At 42.5% G+C, this 19,929-nt stretch overlaps 5 protein-coding genes across 8 annotated transcripts; 4 read left to right on the top strand and 1 right to left on the bottom strand.

Moving 5' to 3' along the window:
• The first annotated feature begins 3,945 nt into the window (after nucleotides 1-3,945).
• LOC135632933 (uncharacterized) lies at nucleotides 3,946-7,385 on the top strand. 2 transcript variants are annotated; one of them, XM_065141825.1, is made up of 2 exons: nucleotides 3,946-4,162; nucleotides 5,115-7,385. In XM_065141825.1, exon 2 carries the CDS (start codon nucleotides 5,147-5,149, stop codon nucleotides 6,869-6,871), a length of 1,725 nt encoding a protein of 574 aa, XP_064997897.1. In that variant the 5' UTR covers nucleotides 3,946-4,162; nucleotides 5,115-5,146; the 3' UTR covers nucleotides 6,872-7,385. The 2 variants fall into 2 exon arrangements, with proteins under 2 accessions (XP_064997897.1, XP_064997898.1); XM_065141826.1 differs by lacking the exon at nucleotides 3,946-4,162 and having other exon boundaries at nucleotides 5,269-5,406; nucleotides 5,481-7,385.
• Nucleotides 7,386-9,585: 2,200 nt separating this feature from the next.
• On the top strand, nucleotides 9,586-11,577 carry LOC135633094 (aspartyl protease family protein At5g10770-like). Its single transcript, XM_065142178.1, has 2 exons — nucleotides 9,586-9,770; nucleotides 10,249-11,577. Exons 1-2 carry the CDS (start codon nucleotides 9,605-9,607, stop codon nucleotides 11,481-11,483), a joined length of 1,401 nt encoding a protein of 466 aa, XP_064998250.1. The 5' UTR covers nucleotides 9,586-9,604; the 3' UTR covers nucleotides 11,484-11,577.
• A 1,770-nt stretch (nucleotides 11,578-13,347) lies between these two features.
• Nucleotides 13,348-15,109, top strand: LOC103976977 (aspartyl protease family protein At5g10770-like). The gene is made up of 2 exons (XM_009392354.3): nucleotides 13,348-13,513; nucleotides 13,781-15,109. The coding sequence occupies exons 1-2, from the start codon at nucleotides 13,366-13,368 to the stop codon at nucleotides 14,962-14,964; spliced, it is 1,332 nt and encodes a 443-aa protein (XP_009390629.2). The 5' UTR covers nucleotides 13,348-13,365; the 3' UTR covers nucleotides 14,965-15,109.
• A 1,322-nt stretch (nucleotides 15,110-16,431) lies between these two features.
• Nucleotides 16,432-18,139, top strand: LOC103976975 (aspartyl protease family protein At5g10770). 3 transcript variants are annotated; one of them, XM_065141393.1, is made up of 2 exons: nucleotides 16,432-16,617; nucleotides 16,748-18,139. In XM_065141393.1, exons 1-2 carry the CDS (start codon nucleotides 16,473-16,475, stop codon nucleotides 17,944-17,946), a joined length of 1,344 nt encoding a protein of 447 aa, XP_064997465.1. In that variant the 5' UTR covers nucleotides 16,432-16,472; the 3' UTR covers nucleotides 17,947-18,139. The 3 variants fall into 3 exon arrangements, with proteins under 3 accessions (XP_064997465.1, XP_064997466.1, XP_064997467.1); XM_065141394.1 differs by having other exon boundaries at nucleotides 16,433-16,618; nucleotides 16,764-18,139; XM_065141395.1 differs by having other exon boundaries at nucleotides 16,478-16,617; nucleotides 16,732-18,139.
• Nucleotides 18,140-18,556: 417 nt separating this feature from the next.
• Nucleotides 18,557-18,904, bottom strand: LOC103977360 (heat shock protein 81-1-like). Its single transcript, XM_009392853.3, has one exon. It carries the CDS (start codon nucleotides 18,902-18,904, stop codon nucleotides 18,557-18,559), a length of 348 nt encoding a protein of 115 aa, XP_009391128.2.
• Nucleotides 18,905-19,929: the final 1,025 nt, after the last annotated feature.

Here is a 19,929-nt window from a genome sequence, read left to right as displayed (position 1 = left end):
TCTCTCCTTTTCTTTTCTTTAATTTCATGTTGAGAAAGTCTAAAGTTAGATTAATTTCTTGACTAGAAATTATTATTATTATTATTATTATTATTATTATCAGAGTATCTTAATTTCTTTACTGATGTGTCATCCACAACCTGAAAATGAAAGAAAGGAAGCTATTGCTTAAGGGGAATTTTAGAGGATTAATTTCTTTGATGATCCATCAGTAATTATCTAATTTACATGAACTTTGGACAAGATTGATCAGGACTTGCATCTAATTCTTGCAAGACTTGGATCTTACAAACCAAGTTCACTAAATTATTGACCTCCAGCATGAGACATGAAGTCATCTTCTTCTGCTTGACTACTAATTGTTTTGGGTGACAATGGAGCTTGAGTTGTCACCTTAAGAATAAGATCACCAACTCCATGCAGACTCTCCAAATTTAGCTGACACTGCCACTGCTCGTGCTTGAGAAAATTACAACTGCAGAGCTCACCATCTATGCATGACCTATCAAGTGTTGCATTGAGTATGAACACTCCCTGATGGTCAAAAGTTGAAAGCTCTCAATCTCTTTCTTTCTTTCTCTCCATTTTCCTTTTCCTAAAAAAGGCTTTCTATATCTCACAGGTTTCAAGTTGAAGCAAAAAAATTGCTTCTTGGCTGCCATGGTTGTGGAAAGGTGTTGGGATTTAGCAGTGGGTGCATGTGGGTGGGGGATGCACTGCCTTGTTGTGTTGTGTTTTGTGTCCCAGTATTGAGGACAAATTCTTCTGTCATATTCTTGCATAATGGGAAACCCACTGTACCCTCTCAATAATCACTACAGCCTACAGCACATGAAGGCTTGGCAATGGTGGGTGGGTCCTCCTGCCAAACCAGCCATGGAGTTATCTACCACCAAATGATTCATGTGGTGGATGAGAACAGGAATTGTTTGATATCCATTGTTGATGTTGCCAATTGAAATCATACTCATTCTCATTCCACTTACTTTGCTGAATCTAATTACCTTCAGAAGTATCAGTCTCATTCCCAACTCCCCTCAGAAATTTGGTCATGATTTACAAAGATATATTTTTTTTTAGTTGACTTTTAAACCTTGACCTTATATTGAGAAGATAACATGAAGTATAATATATCATAAGATGAAATAGCATATTAATTAAATATTATAAAACAAATGATATCTACACATTAATATTCTCTTTTTTGGTCAGTGTTATTGTGGCTGGGGGCTAAAACTGGTGTCAAGAGGGAAGGGTGAGGACCACCAAAAAATGACATTGCTATTGTGGTCAAACCCTTCCATGTCTTCTTCTCCATTATTTAGATGTAACAGTCCTATGGAATTGAAAGTTACAATAGCCAATACAAGTGTTGGGCAATAACCAGCTTTTCTTGAGCTTTAGCTTTGCTGGCAATCTCCATTACTCACTAGAGATGAACTCAAAGCTTTTCATGTGACCAGAAAACAAACATGCTGTTTAATAAGATGTCTGCACTTCAAAGTAATTGACAACAAGTTGATGCAGCATTGGATTCTGTGTGACAAATTGAATTTAAGCATTTAACCTACACATGCTAAGTCAGCATTGATGTGAACAGTCACTGAACAATGCCAACATCTTGCACATGCCTTGCTCTCTTTCATTTCTTAGGCACATATTCTAACCAAATCTCAAAAGAGATCCAGTAAAAGTCTTGCTGAAAACAAAGTTCAAGTGTTTTGTTTCTTCTTTTCATCTGCAAATGTGGATGGATGGTTGTGTTTTCTGAGTGAAAATGAATTATGGTTTCAGATGAGGAATTGCACATTTTTCATTGTCACAACAAGTTTGATAGAAAGAAGTATTCTCACAGACATAAATGCTGTGATGTCTTCCAAGAGATAGTGCTTCTGAATTTTCCTTCAATCTTTGTCAAGGCATTCAGTCTTGAATTGAATTCATGTGTCTCATTCAATGATGTTGGTGCCAACCATTCTTCTGCCTTGAACTGACATGAACCACCAGATTCACCCTCTGCAAGCCTCAGATTGCAGTCCTTGGGGACTTAGGACCTACTCTTCATCTACCAAAATTAGTGTTCCCCTGGCTATAAATAAATGAGATGTGGGGAACTCTCTTTGTCCACAAATTAAATTGAGATCAGGCCATTTGGTATACCAATTTATTGTCCATTGTTCATCCTAAACATCTTCTACACTCATAAAGGAATAACATGCAAACACAGTAACTAGTTTGTCATGAGAATGAAGATCATACTACAAGATCCTACATTTAAGAACATAACTGACCCATAGCCTACTAAGTCTCTTCAATTCAAGGACAGAGGCCAATTGGCACTGAGTAGTTCTTCTCTGATGATGACATTACATGTTTAGAGATAATGCATAAAAAAGACAGGTGTAGAACATAAACTCTGGATACCAAGGAAGTAGATATGAAGGGTTGGTCTTTAGTTTCAATTAGATATTCTCCATTTAATGCAGCAATAAGTGAGGCCACAAAATGTGATGCTTATGTGAATGAAAACCATATATGGTTAGTGTATGCAATCACATATTTGTACATAAAAGGACTGTTTCCATGAATAGAATTTTGATCATCCAGGTTGTATGGTTCATGTTGAGTTGGAGATGAGGGTCTTTGTTGGCACAGATGGTACTACCATGTTTGTAGGGTTCCCATGATCTATATAGCATAAGAAACAATGAGAATATATAAGTAGATTGTCTCATGTTGATTGTTGGTGCTGATGCAGAAGTCTCTGCTACATACAGTGGGCTTCATCTCTCTGTTGTTTCTTCCATCTGGGCTGAAAGATGGTGACCCCAAAAAAAATTGTGAAATAAAAGAACAAAAAAAAAAAGGGTATAAGTTTTGGATAATTATTTAAATATAAACTATTAATGGAAGAAGTAATTGCGAACCAGTTTCTATGCAGAAGAAACATGGAGTCTGCTACCTGATGTATGAGAGCTTGTAATGGTTTTATCTGCCAGAATAGGTCCAGCTATCATACCAAGAATAATTATAGTTTGTTCACCAGTCAATGCAAACAAATTGCAATTCGTTGTACTCTGTGAATTCACAGGATGTATCAATCCAACAAGACCCTCATTCTTAGTAGCAGAGGGATGGAAAAGAAGAAAGAAGAGAGAAATCATGTTTGGAGCCTCTTCCTTCAGATGAGGTGTGTACCTCTGCTTCTTGCTTTTTTGTTTGTTCTCCAAGAGAATGGCATCTGCAAGCAGTGAACTTGTTATGACTGCAACGTGAATGCAGCTTCCTCCAAATCATTGATTTGCACTGTTCGAGTAGAGATTTACTACTCATTTGATTCCTTTTCCGACAAGAGGGAAGTGATATCGATCAGAAACAATTTAGTCATAGGACGGGAAGAGCTGACCAGCTTCACGCAATCCCTTTCACCTTCCGCTGCAGAGATTTCTGATTGCCATAGATTCTGGTGGTTTCTCCTGGCCTCCGGGTTGATTTGCCTGCCTCTGTTGGTCTCAAGATGGCAGATTGCATGGACAAGGAAAGAGTCGACCGATGTTCCAACAGGAACTTGTACGACTGCTACAATGCAAGCTCATGGCCATGCAGTGTGTGCTGGAAGCATGTTCCACAAACAGTGAAGGTGAACTCATTTCCAGCTCTCATTAATAGGAGATGATCTGAAATAACTATCCAGTACATCAGTTCTGACAAAGAAGAACAACTAGATAATTCTCTGCAGCTACATGTGATCATAATGATGGAGCAGTTCCATTTCATTCCCTGAATGGGAAGATTAGAAGAAAAGATAACAAGAAATGACTGGTTTTCTTACTGCCATGTCTAATACCAATTGTTGTACATAAACAACTATTTGGTGACCTGTGAAAAGAGTTGGCCATAAGACAATTAGGGGGAATTGAAAGTGCCAAACTTGTAACTCGGTGGTGGTGAGGACAGTGATTGTTAGGAGGAGAAGGGAGCATATGTTGTGTGTACAGTTGTATTATTATTCTGTTTCTGGGAACTTTTATTTCTGTACACAGACAAAGAAAGAAAGAGAAGGAGAGGGAGAAAGATTTGGGGGCAATGGAGGCCTCCGTGCATGATTTCTTTCTTCGGTCCCTTCTCCAAACCCTAGCTCGCCATCAATCGCTCTTCCAAGGTTAGAGTCACCCGATCCGACCCCATCTGTGTATCAATTTCTTTCTTGCAAAGGCGATTGCTTTGCTGAAAAAAATCGTCTTTTTGAGGAGTTTCTTGGTGCTCTTTGATCTTGGCTTGAAACCTAGGTTGGATTTGGTTTTCGGATAGTTTGATCGATCAAGATGGAAAGGTTGGTGGCCGAGTTTGGGGGAGGAAAAATATGGGTTTTCCCCCTTCTCCTGGCTCTCGTCTCCCTACAATTTCGTGCTTTGTTTTGGCTTCGCGATGCCAAGATGATGTTTTCCTAAGCTAGTTTGCATATATATGTTGATTGCTTGAGCCTCGGCAGTTCTTCTGTGCGTGATCAGGTCGTGTTCTTTGCTTCGGTTATTCCAAAGTCTCGGTTTAAAATGTTGCAGAAATCTTTCCAGTCTGTTGATTTTTGTTCTTTCAATCGAGCTTGAAATCTTCGCCTATACTTTCTTGTTTATACATAGATTAACCTGTTTATATCAAATCTTTCTTGTTTGTACGCTTCCCTGTGGTTGATAGTCACATATTCTTGGAATTCTCAGAGAAAAATGCTGCTAGATTTGTGGAAATTGTCTCATGAGTTTTTGGTAATCCAAAGTATCTATGTCTTCGATGACCTCGTGTTGCCAAATTGTAGCCTGTCTTTCTTTCTGTTTTAAGAACAGAGAAGCTTGCAGCAGTGCAAACTTCCCAATGCAAGTTGCATTCCCTCAGCTGTTCGAGAAGGCCCCCCCTTTTTTTTTTGCTTGTTTGGGATTTAGAAGCAAAAGGTTATCACTTCAATTGATCAGACATTGTTCTATGAATTTATCTCATTATATGCATTCATGCACCACAATTTCAAATGCTTGTATAAATTACTAGAACATCCAATCATAATTTGCTTTGCATTATCATAAATTGAAGTTATTTTGAACTTTGAGTTGGCTGCTTTTCAGGCATTTTCATACTCTAATTTGCCCCTCATACAATGGGTTTCATAAAAATAAGGCCACAAGGGCCTGGAAACAGTCATCATTTGCAACAAAGCTTTGTGCATGAGGAGAAATTGTTTTCAGATAGGATTTTCGGTGACGATCATGATGAACATGAAGCTGCTGAGGTGGGTTGTGAATATTTTATGATTGGAGGTCAGATGTGCAGTATCCCATATGAGCTTTATGATCTTCCTGATTTGAACGGAATACTCTCTTTGGAAACTTGGAATTACCACTTAACCGAAGATGAAAGGTTCTCTCTGGTAGCTTTTCTTCCGGATATGGACCAAGAAACATTTTGGCTTACAATACATGAATTGCTTACAGGTGATAATATGTTCTTTGGAAGCCCGCTCGAGAAGTTTTATAATGGATTGATGGGAGGACTTTATTCTCCACAAGTTACTCATTTGAGAGAAGGCCTACAGTTCTTACAGAGAAGTGAGTACTATCACACGTTAAGATCATATCACGAGAATATGGCTCAGACATTCGTGGACATGAAAAAGATATGGGGTAGATGCCGATCCAATATCGGTGTTGAAGAAAGGATTCTTACTTGGAACAGCAGCAAGGGGCACAAACCTGTTTTCGTGGTCGATTTGAATGCGTTTCCAGATGAAGATACCTTAAAGATGGTTGAAAGAAATGAAAAAACATTACCATTCTCAAAGAAGGCCAAGTATATAAACGAAAATTGTGACCCATCATTTCCATTAAATGGTCTACTCTGCGACACTAAAAGGAAACCAATGGGAGTTCTGAAGTTAAAGCCATCTGTTTCAGGCTTAGTGCAAAATCAGACCCTACAACCATTGCCCGATAAACCAGGAGAACCAACCAAGCAGCTGCCTAAAGCTAAAGGTGTTCTGAAAATAAAGCCCAAGTATGATTCTCTTAATCCAAAAAAGCCAAGAACAGAATCAGAACAAATCTCTGCAAACATTTGGGGTGTTCATGCTCCTAGAGCCTCAGGTCCACAATTTGTTTTTAAGAGGGATGGGCTCAATTTTACTGAGAAGTTGCCAATTTTACATCAGTTAGACAGAGATGGAATTGCTTATGGAAATCAAGAGGCGGTGCAAAAAAAAGAACTTCTATACGCAGGTGCTGAAACATTCATGGATTCTGAGATATTCCCAAGAAAGCTGAAGATAATTACAGATGTGAGGCAAGATGCTGTAGGGAAATGCAAAGAACAGTTTCCCTTAATAGCTAACCAGAATTTAAGAATTTTTCCTCGTGAAGCTGACCTGATCGGGGAGTACCGCAATGACAAACAGATCTTGAACAATACAAACACCCAGCAAAATAGATCGATTTATGAAAGTTCTGCAGATCCGAAGATAGAAACTTTCCCACTTACATTTGAAAAACACCGAGAAAAGAGGCTGAACGCTATTTGCGAAGCAGGCTTAAGGACCGCAGATAACTGTACTGACAAACATGACATTTTGACAAAACCTTCTGATCATTTGGAGGATGGGAGTAAAGATGATGCAACAAATGTGACACATTCAGGAGCTGAAAAATGTCTCCTATCTCCTCCTATAACATACAAAAGGAAAAAACCATACAGAAAGATCAACCAAGTGGATTCTCTTAAGCAGCAACCAGACATAGTCAACTTTGAGCCAGCTGCTCCTAGTGGAATAGTAAAACCAAAACCGATGGCAATTAAGATTAAGTTCAGAGGCTTGACAGGTTACAATACTTAATGAATAGCACCTGCTGCCGGATTGGCCGCTACGTGACTATTGATCCAATTAATGCAACCTCATGTACTGAATGGGGACTTCTATCAGGCATTTTAGGAACTAAATATCAATAGATACTATCGTAAAAGCCATGGGCCCCTTAAAAGGATAATCCGCTTCTTGGCAGGCTTGTACTATGAGAGGCAAGCAAGGATCCACATTGATGGTTTGAACTTAACTTTTTGTAGGAAATTGAACGGAACTTACATATTTTTAGATGATCGGGTTTAAAAAATAATAGTCCAGCATATCACAGACCACTATTTGCTAGCTGTCCTTATGTTTCTACCCTTTCTCAGGGTTGATATGAATTTTGTTCTGTATCCGACTTCCTCAAGTGGACAATCAGGGAGATCCTTTTTTTCTCCTTTTTCAGTGGTCATTTTTCATGTGCTGATCCTGGTAAGATCATGGTCAGATGTTGTAAATCTATGTATTTTAACATGAGCAATCAAATAGATGTCCTTTACCATAAGCAATTGCTTACCTTTCAGATGGTTCATCGATCTTAATTCTAGGCAATATCTGTGTCAAACTGAGACAATTCCACAAGTAATTCAAATATGTGGTACTTCCCTCTGCAGTGTTCTGCTAGCAAGCACCAGATGTTGCACCTGTTAAGATGGACCTGTTGCTTATTGCAGAGGGAACAAAAGCAGAAAAAATGGACCAAACTGGGATGTCAGAAACTAGTTATAAACTGGAGTATTTTGCATATTCATATAGCTTTTTGTTTGTGGACTAAAGGCTATTAGGTATACAAAGCAACTATCTCTCTTTTTCTGGGACTAAATTGATCAGAACTGCTGCCTTGTTCAAGTTATCCATGAACAAAAAACAAGAATATTTTGCTAATTTTTTTTTGTCTATTGCATATTTGTTCAAATTATTTCTATGAATATGCAACCTTGTAAAGTTATGTCATTTTAATGTTCCCTCTTTTTTACAAGATGCCTCTGGGGCACATAATATTGAATCCTCAAGCTAATTTTAGTTTCATGCTCAAAGCTGATATGAAATGGGCATTAGTGACTCAGTCATCTCTGTAACTGACAAAAAAAGGGTTGATGCTACCATCCATAATCTTTCATAATAATGGCTAGCACAACACTTTCTGCTTCTGAACAGAGGTTGAAGCAACAGCCAATGCACATTGGTCAAATCCTTCTTTTTGGGGTGCAAATCTTAGAACACCACCTACTACGCAGGTTGATGCATGATGACCATGCTTCAAATGTGGTGTTGCAAGAATCATCCCCTTTGTTGAATGGTTCTAATTTTCTACTCCTCCCACTTATCTTGGCATGAGCAAGCAACAAAGCTAGTGGCTGAGGCACTGGCACCACTGAACCAGAGGAAGCACATTATCTTCACTGTTCCAAGTCGAAATGCAAATTGCATCCTTCAACAACCCTCGAGAATGCCATCTCCAACCAGGCACATCAAGAACCACCCGACTTGTTATTTGCAAGTGCCCTGGCTACATCTTCCAACACTTGAAGTGGAAGTCTGACCACAATAACTCAAAAGACATTGTCTAGAACACAAGCTGGGTGATTTGTAGTCCATCTGAGCATAGTCTGTGAGATTGGCACTCCTTAAACTGCAGGTATCCTGATCTCCACATAAGATGCTTAATCTAGCTTATGCAGTGGAGATGGTTTTTCGAGTGCTTGGCTTAACCCGAGGAGAAATGAAACACATGCAGGAAGAATTACAAGTCCTTCGACCATGTCTCATGGTCTATCGACCGACAGTGACTGAGCCACTGCAGATTTCTCACCACTGTTCCCATTTGAGAAGCATTGCATGAACCCCATTGCTCGTTTTCTGCAACATTCCAAAAGCTTAGCAAGGACATGACAAACTGAACAGAGCTTACCATGTGAAATGTTGGAGAGGTGCAGTGGATTATGCAACTTCTGCAACATCATGTCTCCGTAGACTTATGTCAGCCACAAACGCATGAACGTAAGAGAGCCTGTCGCAGGGAGCCACACTGCCTAGAGATGGATTAGATTATGTCTTTCCACATGATTATATCAGAAGAAATAGCAGGAAGGAAGGAAGAAGAAAGCGATAGGCCACCTTGAGATCATGATTGTTCTCGAATGCTTTGTGGTTCTTCTTTCGACATTCTTTTTTTGGTGGTTGCTTTAGATCCTTCATATCAAGTAACATTAGCCAATGGTTCTTTTGGGCGAGGAACGATAGAGCTCAGTTCATTAATCCGATACTAAACAAATAGCCATAAAGTTGTTAGTCTATGGAATAGCTCAAAAGTTGGTCGCCATTGCTTCACGGCCTAAGTTAGAAAGAAGATTCCAATTCAGAGCTGAAGACTCTTCTTGGATGGTCTTCCCACGGGACTCGAGAGTGTCAGACAAGTCAGGAGTCAATTATACGGGCTTAATTCATAATGCCTTCCAGCTTGTGATCACACATCCTTTTCTTCTCGTGAGTGGATTGAATCTCATAAAGAATCACGAGGGTCTTTTCCTTGACCCAACCCGTAATTTGTTGCGCAATGACGCATGACCTAATCGCCACAGAGGACTCGAGTGGCTACAGGAGGAAGACAAGTTGGAGAAAGCGATGTACCACCCGTTGAAACTTGAACGCGCAGAGGCACAGCTATTTAGAGCTACTCCCTTCACTCGTTCCAAGCTCAGATCACCGAGTTCTGCGAGCGTAATGGCTTCTCTTGCTTGCTCTTCCTGCCGCCGTTGCCTCCACCACCTCCTCCTCCTCCTCATCTTCCTTGCTCTTTCTCGTTCGTCAGCGTATGGAAAACCTCCAAATATGCATGTGTTCAGCATCCATGATTTGCTACCCAAGTCTTCGTGCTCTTCCCCAGAAGGTTGAGACAATTTTCTTTCCATATATATAGAATTTCGAGTGTTATACATATATATATATGTATATATGTATGTATGTATATAGCATAGTATACATGCAGAAAACAACGTGTATACCACCGAAAAGCTATGCAGAAGTCAAGATGGCCTGTGCAGGTTTAGGATGTCTTCCTGCACACGATGCTTGTTTAAAGAGGTAGGTCAACAGAGGAGAGCGATTGGTGACCAATCAAGGACAGTAGCGGTGTCTTGTCCATTATATAGTAGTTTCGATCGAGCTCAAATCATTGTAGTTTGGATTGATAATGATTCAAAGTTGAGTCACAGAGAACAAGCCAGGAAAATTCATCTCCCAGTCCACCAACAGATTGTTTCCACCATGAACTTAGTATATCCTTCATTCTAATATCAACCATTGTTTATGAATGATTCCAATCCCCTGATGCTAAATGAATCTTACCGTAATTTCCAATTCCGCAGCTTCTGATCCGTCCAAGTTGAAGGTAGTCCATCGGCACGGTCCGTGCTCGCCGTTTGACGACGGTCGGAAGGTGCCCCATGCCCGACTTCTCGACGCCGACCAAGCCCGAGTCGACTCGCTTCATGTCCGGGCCTCTGCTGCTGCTCAGGTCGACAAGCTGCGCAGCTCGTCGGCGGCAAGGATCCCCGCCCGCACCGGTGGCTCCCTCGGCACCGGCAACTACGTGGTCACGGTCGGCTTCGGCACCCCCCTCATGGACTTCTCCGTCGTCTTCGACACCGGCAGCGATGTGACGTGGATCCAGTGCAAGCCATGCAACGACTGCTACGCGCAGCAGGAGCCGGTGTTCGACCCGGCCCAGTCCTCCACGTACGCCACTCTGGCCTGCAACTCCGCCGACTGCGGCCGGCTCGACTCGCACAGCTGCTCCAACGCGTCCACCTGCCGCTACGACGTCCAGTACGGCGACCAGTCGCAGACGCAGGGCACCTTTGGCCGCGACACTCTCTCGTTGTCGCCCTCCGACGTGCTGCCCGGCTTCAAGTTCGGCTGCGGCGACACCAACAGCGGGCTGTTCGGCAGGGCCGCCGGGCTCCTCGGCCTCGGCCGTGGAAGCGTGTCGTTGGTGTCGCAGGCGTCGCGGAAGTACGGCGCGGTGTTCTCCTACTGCCTGCCCTCGACGTCGAGCTCGACCGGCTATCTAACCATCGGTCGTGGCTCGCGGTCGAGCACCAAGTACACGCCCATGCTGACGGTGCCGGAAATGCCATCGTTCTACTTCGTGAGGTTGATAGCCATCAAGGTGGGCGGCAAACAGCTGCCCATCTCGAGGATGGTGTTCTCGACCGCTAGGACGCTGATGGACTCCGGCACGGTGATCACGCGGCTGCCACCGTCGGCGTACGCCGTCCTGCGGTCGGCGTTCAAGCAGAAGATGACACAGTACCCGCCCGCGCCGGCGTTGTCGATACTGGACACGTGCTACGACTTCACGGGGTACACGACGGTGTCGGTGCCGACTGTGGCGCTCGTGTTCAGCGGCGGGGCTACGCTTAGCGTCGACTTCACCGGGATTCTTTACGTGGCGAACGTGTCGCAGGCTTGCCTGGCCTTCGCTGGAAACGACAACGCCGACGACCTGGCCATCATTGCCAACGTGCAGCAGAGAACGTACAACGTGGTGTATGACGTCTCCAAGAGGAAGATTGGATTTGGGGCCAAAGCTTGCAGCTGAAATCATCAGCCAGTCATTTGACAGTAGCAAACAAATGGAATGATTAAAGGAAGAACGACAGAATAAAAGCATCTGTGAAAGGTTAACAAAGCAACGGTCAAAGCATCGATTGGTCGTGTCAAATTCCTTCTAAAAGATTTTTTTTAAACGATTTTCTTGAGAAAGTCTTTTTTATTTTTTATTTTTCAAAAAATATTATTTTTTTGATTAGTCTCTCATTAGAAATAATATCCAAAATATCTCTCGTCAACCAGAATAATATTTTTCTCATCCATTATATATAGTGTTTTGACTTACTATAATATTTTGTCACCATAAAAAAAACTATAAAATCGACTTAAAAATAATATAAATAGTACATAATACAAATGAAATCATAACATTAGCTAAACCAACTTTAAACCTAAAAATTTCCTAGTGTAATAGTCTATCAGCAATGATAAGCAAAGAGACATAATACGAAGTTACTTATAATATTTTTCAATAGCTTTATAATATCTTTAATATAATAATAAAACCTATAATGTTATTAAAAAAAATACTATAAGCAAGTCAAATAAAATCAAAATATACTAAAAATTATTTAATATATCATATTAGAATTCAAATAGGTACTATAATAATTTAAGAATAACATCATCTAAATATTGGTAAAAATTATTGCGACCATCATAATACCGTAATGTTATTGAAAAATATTATAAATGAGCCAAACAAAAACACTATAATGATTCGAAACTAATAAAAAAAATACCATATAGGGAGCATCATTTTGGGAAAAACTAAAATAGGGATTCCTTTCTTTAAAAAAAAGATTTTAAAAAAGACATATATATATATATATATATATATATATATATATATATATATATATATATATATGTGTGTGTGTGTGTGTGTGTGTGTGTGTGTGTGTGTGTGTGTTAAATATATAATTCAAACCAGCATCAGACTGTACAAAAACATTACACTACCATATATATATATATCTAATTCATTTATATATTTATCAAAAACATTACACTACCAAATTGTTGTGACGAGTCTACAGAGCTTCTGTACCTAACCTTATCTAGCGCGAAAAAAGACAGAAATATAAATACAGGCTGCTTTCGTCCATTTGCTATGAATAATGCACAGATAATAAATGAAACAAAAAGAAGATATTGCCCAATAATACGGTCCATAATTGATCCGAGAACGCATTTCATCGTTCCTTAGTTGATAATGACAGACATATTTTGTCTCGTGCAATAAATTAGTTCTTGAATGTCTCGTTCATGGCCACCTCGCCGTCCGTGTCTTACCCGGCTTCCGCCTCCTCCTCATCTTCTTCTTTTCCGTACCGTCCGATACTGCCAACAAGAGAAGTGCAGTAATATCATATTGCCTGTGCTGATTCCTTAAGCCCACCACAGCTTCAACGCCTAGAACTTAACAATCATATCAGTGAATCAGCCAAAGTTATTCTCATAGTAGTTGAAGTACCGAAGTAACTCTGAGATCTGACATGGTCTTTGCAATCTGGTTCCGCAAGAGCCACAGTGGAAGAGGATCCTATGGACATCTCGCTTCGGACTGGTAGCCGATTGGAGATCTGATAATGTACACGGATCTTCCACACCTCGACGGGGATACGCGATAAGATTTATGTGACTCCGCGAAGATCGGACAATCTGATCTTGAATAAGCCAGTGGGTCCTACGTCAACGACTAGTCCACAGCCTTCTAAATCAATTTCGCATGTGGTAATCAGAGGCCAAACCATTAGCATCGCTTTGAAGATTCAAAGGAGAGAAGGTAGTATTGAAGGTTCTCTATAAATTGGATGCATTGCCAGAGCTCCTACGCACAAGACTTGTATCTCCCCCCCAGCTAACTAATGGCTTCAGCTACCCTCCTAACCTGCTCTTGTGTTCTGTTTCTGCTCCTAAGCTACCGTTCTAACCTTGCCAATGGAGAAGTACAGGGCTACCATAAGGTTCAAAGACGTTATTTGAATCCCGGAGCAGTCTGCTCCCCGCTCAAAGGTTAATCATGCATCAGCTGCCTCTTACTTTTGGTGTTTTATTTGCGCTGCAGATCTCGTACCTGTTATAAAGTATCTGTAGTTTTAACTAAGACTTCCTTCTCTATCTCTTTAAGCTGTAAATTGGATGCACGATGTTACTGAGCAAGCAGGTGGAAGTTGTACTCATAAATTGCTGCATTTATTTGACGTAAATTTACTTAAAAGACAAAAAATTGATACTGACTATTGGTGGTGATATATGCTTCCATGCATGCATGGTTCTCAGGATCCAACGTTTCCTCTATACGGTTGGTCAGTCGGTATGGACCCTGCTCCCCCTTCGAGACAAAGGAACTGCCATCACTTGAACAAATCCTTCTTAAAGACCAACTTCGAGTAAATTATCTCCTAAAGGGTGTCGTGAAGTCACAGCTCAATGATTCCATGGCAAGCATCCCCGCGGAGCTCCAAGGAGGGGAGTACGTGATCATCGTCGGCTATGGCACCCCCAGCCGAGAGCAGACTGTGATAATGGACACCGGAAGCGACCTGAGTTGGATCCAATGCCAACCATGCAACGTATGCTACTCGCAGCAGGAGCCGATCTTTGACCCATCCCAATCATCCTCCTACGCCGCGATCCCTTGCAACTCGTCGGACTGCAGTCAGCCCCCAAGCAGCTGCTCCAGCTCTTGCGCTTATTTCATCCCCTACGGCGATGGGTCGAACAGTTCAGGAGTCTACAGCTACGACAGACTAACGCTGTCGCCAAACGACGTGATCGAGGACTTCATCTTTGGGTGCGGCACCGACAACGAAGGGCTGTTCCACGACGCCGCAGGGCTCGTGGGTCTCGGCCGTGACAAGCAGTCTCTTGTGTCTCAGACGTCGCAACTTTACCACTCGGTCTTCTCCTACTGCCTTCCTTCGACTTCCAGCAACACGGGGTTCCTAAAACTGGGCGAACCTGGTGACGCCTCCAACACCGTTTACACTGGAATGCTGACCAGCTCCAATGATCCAAGCTACTACTTCGTTGACCTGATCGGAATCAGCGTGGCCGGGGAGCAGCTCGCCATTTCGCCATCGGTTTTTAGGTCCGGTGGCACGATATTGGACTCCGGCACTACGATCACTCGCCTCCCGCCGTCGGCCTACGATGCCCTGAGGTCGGCGTTCCAGGAGCACATGTCGGCATACCCTCCTAAGCCGGCTACTGGAATACTTGATACCTGTTATGACTTCAGCGGCCACGAGACCATAACAGTTCCCAGCATAGCACTGCAATTTGGTGATGGAGTCACCCTGGACGTCAACTCGTCTGGGATCCTCTTCCATGACTGCTTGGCATTTTCTGGTAAGCAAGTTGATGGCTTGGGGATCATTGGCAATGTGCAGCAGCGAACATTTGAAGTAGTCTACGATGTAGGAAATGAGAGAATTGGATTCGCGCCGCACGCTTGCAGCTGATCAGTATCACCTCATGCATATATATAAATATAAATAAATCAATAGCATGAGGAATAAGGATATATAGCATGCACCTGCAGCTGGCAGTCAGCCTCTATTACCTTCACCAGAATTGTCTATCGTTCTATTTCAGCATCCACCTCCCTGTTCTTCTGTACGTGTGTCTCTTTTCTTCGTTAATTATGTGTTTGGAATTATGTTTTGGAAGTATAAGTTAGAGCTCAGATTAATTAATCTAACAGTATTTTTCTTCGTAAATAATAAAAAATCACGAGGGTCCTTCCACGACGAATCCAACCCACAATTTATTGTGTAATGAATGATTGCCTATTTAGTCACCACATCGAAAAGAGGAAGACGATGGAGAAAAGCTAGGGGATGTGACTGACGTGCTATAATTCTATAATTAGATGTTCGAGGCACATTTAATTTAATTTACTGTAGATTATTCTTAATCATAGGAAAAGTATATTTGATCAAAAAACACAAATAATAACAGAAAATGTATGGGAAGCTTATATCTAATAGCAAATTCATGTCTAATTCATAATTCAAACTTGTACTTGTGATAATTTTAATAAAAGGGACAACTGTTGTGATATTGTTTTCCTTATAAATCACACCATCTGCAACTTTATAGATCTTAACATGAGTAGAAAATATATGTTACTAATAATAAACTCATCTAGTCTGCATAAAGATCTACAAGTCTGATAACTTTCCATCCTATTTTACTCTCCAAATAAAGCTAAATTGGTCCATGATTAATTGGAAAACGCCATGGTTGCCGAGTTCTTTAATGTCACTTGGAGTAGCTTGTCCTTCGCAATCATTTGGGAGTGTCTCTTTCACGGCCACCTCCCCTGCCTGTACCTCCTCTTCGCCTTCGTCTTTTGATTAGCCTCTGCTGCTGCCAACCATTGATTCAACACCAGACCAGCTGAAGTTATTCTCATGGTGCAATCCGTTCATCACATACAGTATCGGAGCTATCGATCTATCATTGCAGGTTTCAGAAGTACGAGTCCATGTTCTTGCGCACTTTGGTTCGTGAGGACATGGAAGTATACTGTGTAATTCCCTCTCGATTAGCTCCCGATCCACTCGCCTGGGTGACTCGTAGAACAGCCATAAGGAAGCATTTAGTTGTGGTTGTTATTAGTTGACGATTTATGAACCAGTCAGGATTTATGTTGCACTCGAGTTGTGGCTCTAATCATTCGACTTTGAACTGTCAAAACTCTTCCTTTCGATCTCATCGTTGTGTCGTAAACCAAATTATCTCGTGGATTTTGCAGTGGGAATGCGAAACTAAGCATAAATTGGTCCGTGATTGTGTGGAAGAACTTGACGATGCCAGTCAATTCGAAGTCAACGACTAGTCCACATACTTGACTCAAATCAGAGGCCAATGTGGTAGCACAAAGAAAGTGGTTTCGAAGTCTCTATAAATTGGATGCATTGCCATAGCTATCCTGCAGCGGCCAGGGCTTGTATCTTCCCCGCAAATGACTTCGGCTGCTCTCTTAATCTGCTCTTCTGTTCTGTTCCTGAGTCACTGTTCTTCCCTTGCTAACGGAGAAGACGCTCAGAGCTACCACGTGGTTCAAAATCATAATTCGAGGCCCGAAGTTGTCTGCTCCTCATCCAAGGGTCAGTCATACCTTAGCTGCTCTCTTGCATCAAACTTTTCTTTGGGTTGCAGATCTCATACTCCGTAGATAATTGTAAATTCTACCCATGAATTGCTGAAACCATTTGATACAGTTTCCTTAAATGATAGTTTCGTCGTTCTCTGGATCTAACGCTACCGCCCTCCCGTTGGTGCATCGGCATGGACCCTGCTCCCCCTTCGACGACAAGAAACTGCTATCGCTAGAAGAGATTCTTCTGAAAGACCAGCTTCGAGTCAACTATCTCTGGCGAAGTGCCTTGAAGCCTTCCGCCAAGCCACAGGTCGATGATTCCAAGGCAAGCATCCCCACTGAGTACGGAGGACGGGGGTACGTGATCACAGTCGGCTATGGCACCCCCAGCCAAGAGCAGACTGTGATAATGGACACCGGAAGCGACCTGAGTTGGATCAAATGCAAACCACGCAACGTATGCTACTCGCAGAAGGAGCCGATCTTTGACCCATCCCAATCATCCTCCTACGCCGCGATTCCTTGCAACTCGTCGGACTGCAGTCAGCTCCCAAGCAGCTGCTCCAGCTCTTGCGCTTATGTCATCCAATACGGCAGTGGGCCGAAACGTTCAGGAGTCTACAGCTACGACAGACTGACGCTGTCGCCAAACGACGTGATCGAGCCCTTCCTCTTCGGGTGCGGCACCGACAACGAAAGGCTGTTCCTCAACGCCGCAGGGCTCGTGGGCCTCGGCCGCGGCAAGCGCTCTCTGGTGTCTCAAACGTCGCAAGTTTACCAGTCGGTCTTCTCCTACTGCCTTCCTTCGACTCCCAGCTCCACCGGGTTCCTGAAACTGGGCGAACCTGGTGACGCCTCCAACACCGTTTACACTCGAATGCAGACCAGCTCCAGCTTTTACTTCGTTGACCTGATCGGAATCAGTGTCGGTGGGCAGCAACTGGACATTTCGCCATCGGTTTTCTCGTCCCGTGGCACGATCATCGACTCCGGCACTACCATCACTCGCCTCCCGGCGTCGGCCTACGGAGCCCTGAGGTCTGCGTTCCGGTGCTACATGTCCCAGTACCCCGCTGCGCCTCCTACGCGAGTACTCGATACCTGTTATGACTTCAGCGGCTACGAGACCATAACAGTCCCGAAAGTAGCGCTGCTCTTCGATGGAGTCACAATGGATCTCGACATATCTGGGATCCTCATGCATGGCTGCTTGGCTTTTACTGGATATAAGGGCGGTAGGTTCGGTATCATCGGCAACGTGCAGCAGCAAACGTTTGAAGTGGTCTATGATCTAGGAAATGAGAGGATTGGATTTGTGCCGCAGGCATGCAGCTGATTGATTCACCACGCAACCACCTGCTCTGTGTTTTCTGCATCAATAAGAACAATGGGTGACAAAATGAAGACACCCGGAGTCAGTATGTTCACATAGTATAGATTCTGTTCCTCCGAATCTATTATCAGTATGTCTGTCTCTTTTGTCCGTAAAGTTGAATTTGGCAGTCATTCTTCAGCAGCTTCTTATTTATATCATCACAATTCACATATGACTTCGATTGCGTAGCTAATGATCAAAGCAAAACATCTAGAACTCCGATAACCAAATGCTCCATGATCGATCGAACTCGAATTAATGAAAGCAAAATCTTACTCTGGAACATGGCATTTACTATCAAGACAAACTTAGACATGATTCTGATTTCATGCAGCTTCGTGCCAAGAGACAGGACTATAAAAATGAAATGTCAACCATGCTAAATCGACATTCAAACCATAGACTTGTTAACATAGAACATTCATTATCCATGCATGCATAGACAAAAGTTATAAAGATCTCTTTGCCAAAAGGTGATGAAGGCCGTCTACATAGTTAGTGCATATATGAAAGGTACACCAAAAAATTGCAAGAGAAGCAGCAGAATACAGAAAGCCAAGCTAGATCCAGATTAGTCCACTTCCTCCATCTTACTCTCTTCGGCATCAGCAGCATCCTCAAGCGTAGGCATGTCAGTGTCTTCAACCTTTTCATCCTCAACGATGCTGAGACCTAATTTCAGCATGCGGTGGATCCTGTTGCCAAAAGTATTGGGGTCATTCAAGCTGAAACCAGAGGTGAGGAGAGCAGTCTCAAACAGCATAAGTGTCAGGTCCTTGACTGATTTGTCATTCTTGTCAGCATCTGCTCGCTTCCTCAACTCCTCCATGATAGGATTCTCTGGGTTGATCTCCATAGTTTTCTTGCTGGACATATGGCCAGCCATGCTGGAGTCTCTGAGCATTAGTGATTCAGTCATCTCTGTAACTGACAAAAAAGGGTTGATGCTACCATCCATAATCTTTAATAATGATGGCTAGCACAACACTTTCTGCTTCTGAACAGAGGTTGAAGCAACAGCCAATGCACATTGGTCAAACCCTTCTTTTTGGGGTGCAAATGTTAGAACACCACCTACTACACAGGTTGATGCATGATGACCATGCTTCAAATGTGGTGTTGCAAGAATCATCCCCTTTGTTGAATTGTTCTAATTTTCTACTCGTCCCACTTATCTTGGCATGAGCAAGCAACAAAGCTAGTAGGTAAGGTGATAGAAATAATAGAAGATAAGGACAATAGAATATAAGAAGCTTTATTGAAGTAGAGAAACTTTAGCTTGAATCTATTAACATGTTCGCTCTACTATTTATAGGAATTAGGAGGAAGCTACTACAGCAAAGGAGGAAACTGCAACAGAGGAGGAAGCTGTAGTAGAAGAGGAAACTATAGCAAAAGAGGAAGGAAAATAGCTACAACGAGAAAGAAAGGTGGGGCAGTGCTGATGAGCAGCACTAGAGATGCTGTAGCGGAAGGGAACGGACGTTGGCGCAGAGTGGCAACACCAATGATGAATTGGCAGCGAGAAGAGAGCTTGCTCTAGGCAAACTGCTCTGATACCATGATAGAAATAATAGAAGATAAGAACAATATAATTAAAGAAGCTTTATTGAAATAGAGAAACTTTAGCTTGAATCTATTAACATGTTCCCTCTCCTATTTATACAGATTAGGAGGAAGAATTTCCCTCAACAGAATAAACAGAATAGAGAGATTTCCTCATATAATTGGGGAAATCTTATCTTCTATCATGCCCTCGCAAGATGGTGCTCCTAACAAGGATACCAATCTTGGATCGATGCAAAGAATGGTTTAAAGCAAGAGGTTCGTGAGTAGGGCAAGAGCAGATCGCTGTTGCTGTTGCGATTGCTGTTGCTGTGAGAGCACAGGCGTTCCCTTCGTTCTCCTTAAGTCCGCCGACTATTGGCAGATCAGCGAAGACTA

This window comes from Musa acuminata, chromosome BXJ3-3 (assembly GCF_036884655.1).
Source record: "Musa acuminata AAA Group cultivar baxijiao chromosome BXJ3-3, Cavendish_Baxijiao_AAA, whole genome shotgun sequence".
Lineage (NCBI taxonomy): Eukaryota > Viridiplantae > Streptophyta > Magnoliopsida > Zingiberales > Musaceae > Musa > Musa acuminata.
This window is presented reverse-complemented; position numbering and strand designations above follow the sequence as displayed.

Coding starts and splice junctions, on each gene's coding strand:
- LOC135632933 (XM_065141825.1), top strand. CDS start 5,147: ATGGGTTTCATAAAAATAAGGCCACAAGGGCCTGGAAACAGTCATCAT.
- LOC135633094 (XM_065142178.1), top strand. CDS start 9,605: ATGGCTTCTCTTGCTTGCTCTTCCTGCCGCCGTTGCCTCCACCACCTC. Junction 9,771..10,248: donor TTCGTGCTCTTCCCCAGAAG/GTTGAGACAATT, acceptor CCAATTCCGCAG/CTTCTGATCCGTCCAAGTTG.
- LOC103976977 (XM_009392354.3), top strand. CDS start 13,366: ATGGCTTCAGCTACCCTCCTAACCTGCTCTTGTGTTCTGTTTCTGCTC. Junction 13,514..13,780: donor AGTCTGCTCCCCGCTCAAAG/GTTAATCATGCA, acceptor CATGGTTCTCAG/GATCCAACGTTTCCTCTATA.
- LOC103976975 (XM_065141393.1), top strand. CDS start 16,473: ATGACTTCGGCTGCTCTCTTAATCTGCTCTTCTGTTCTGTTCCTGAGT. Junction 16,618..16,747: donor TGTCTGCTCCTCATCCAAGG/GTCAGTCATACC, acceptor CTTAAATGATAG/TTTCGTCGTTCTCTGGATCT.
- LOC103977360 (XM_009392853.3), bottom strand. CDS start 18,904: ATGACTGAATCACTAATGCTCAGAGACTCCAGCATGGCTGGCCATATG.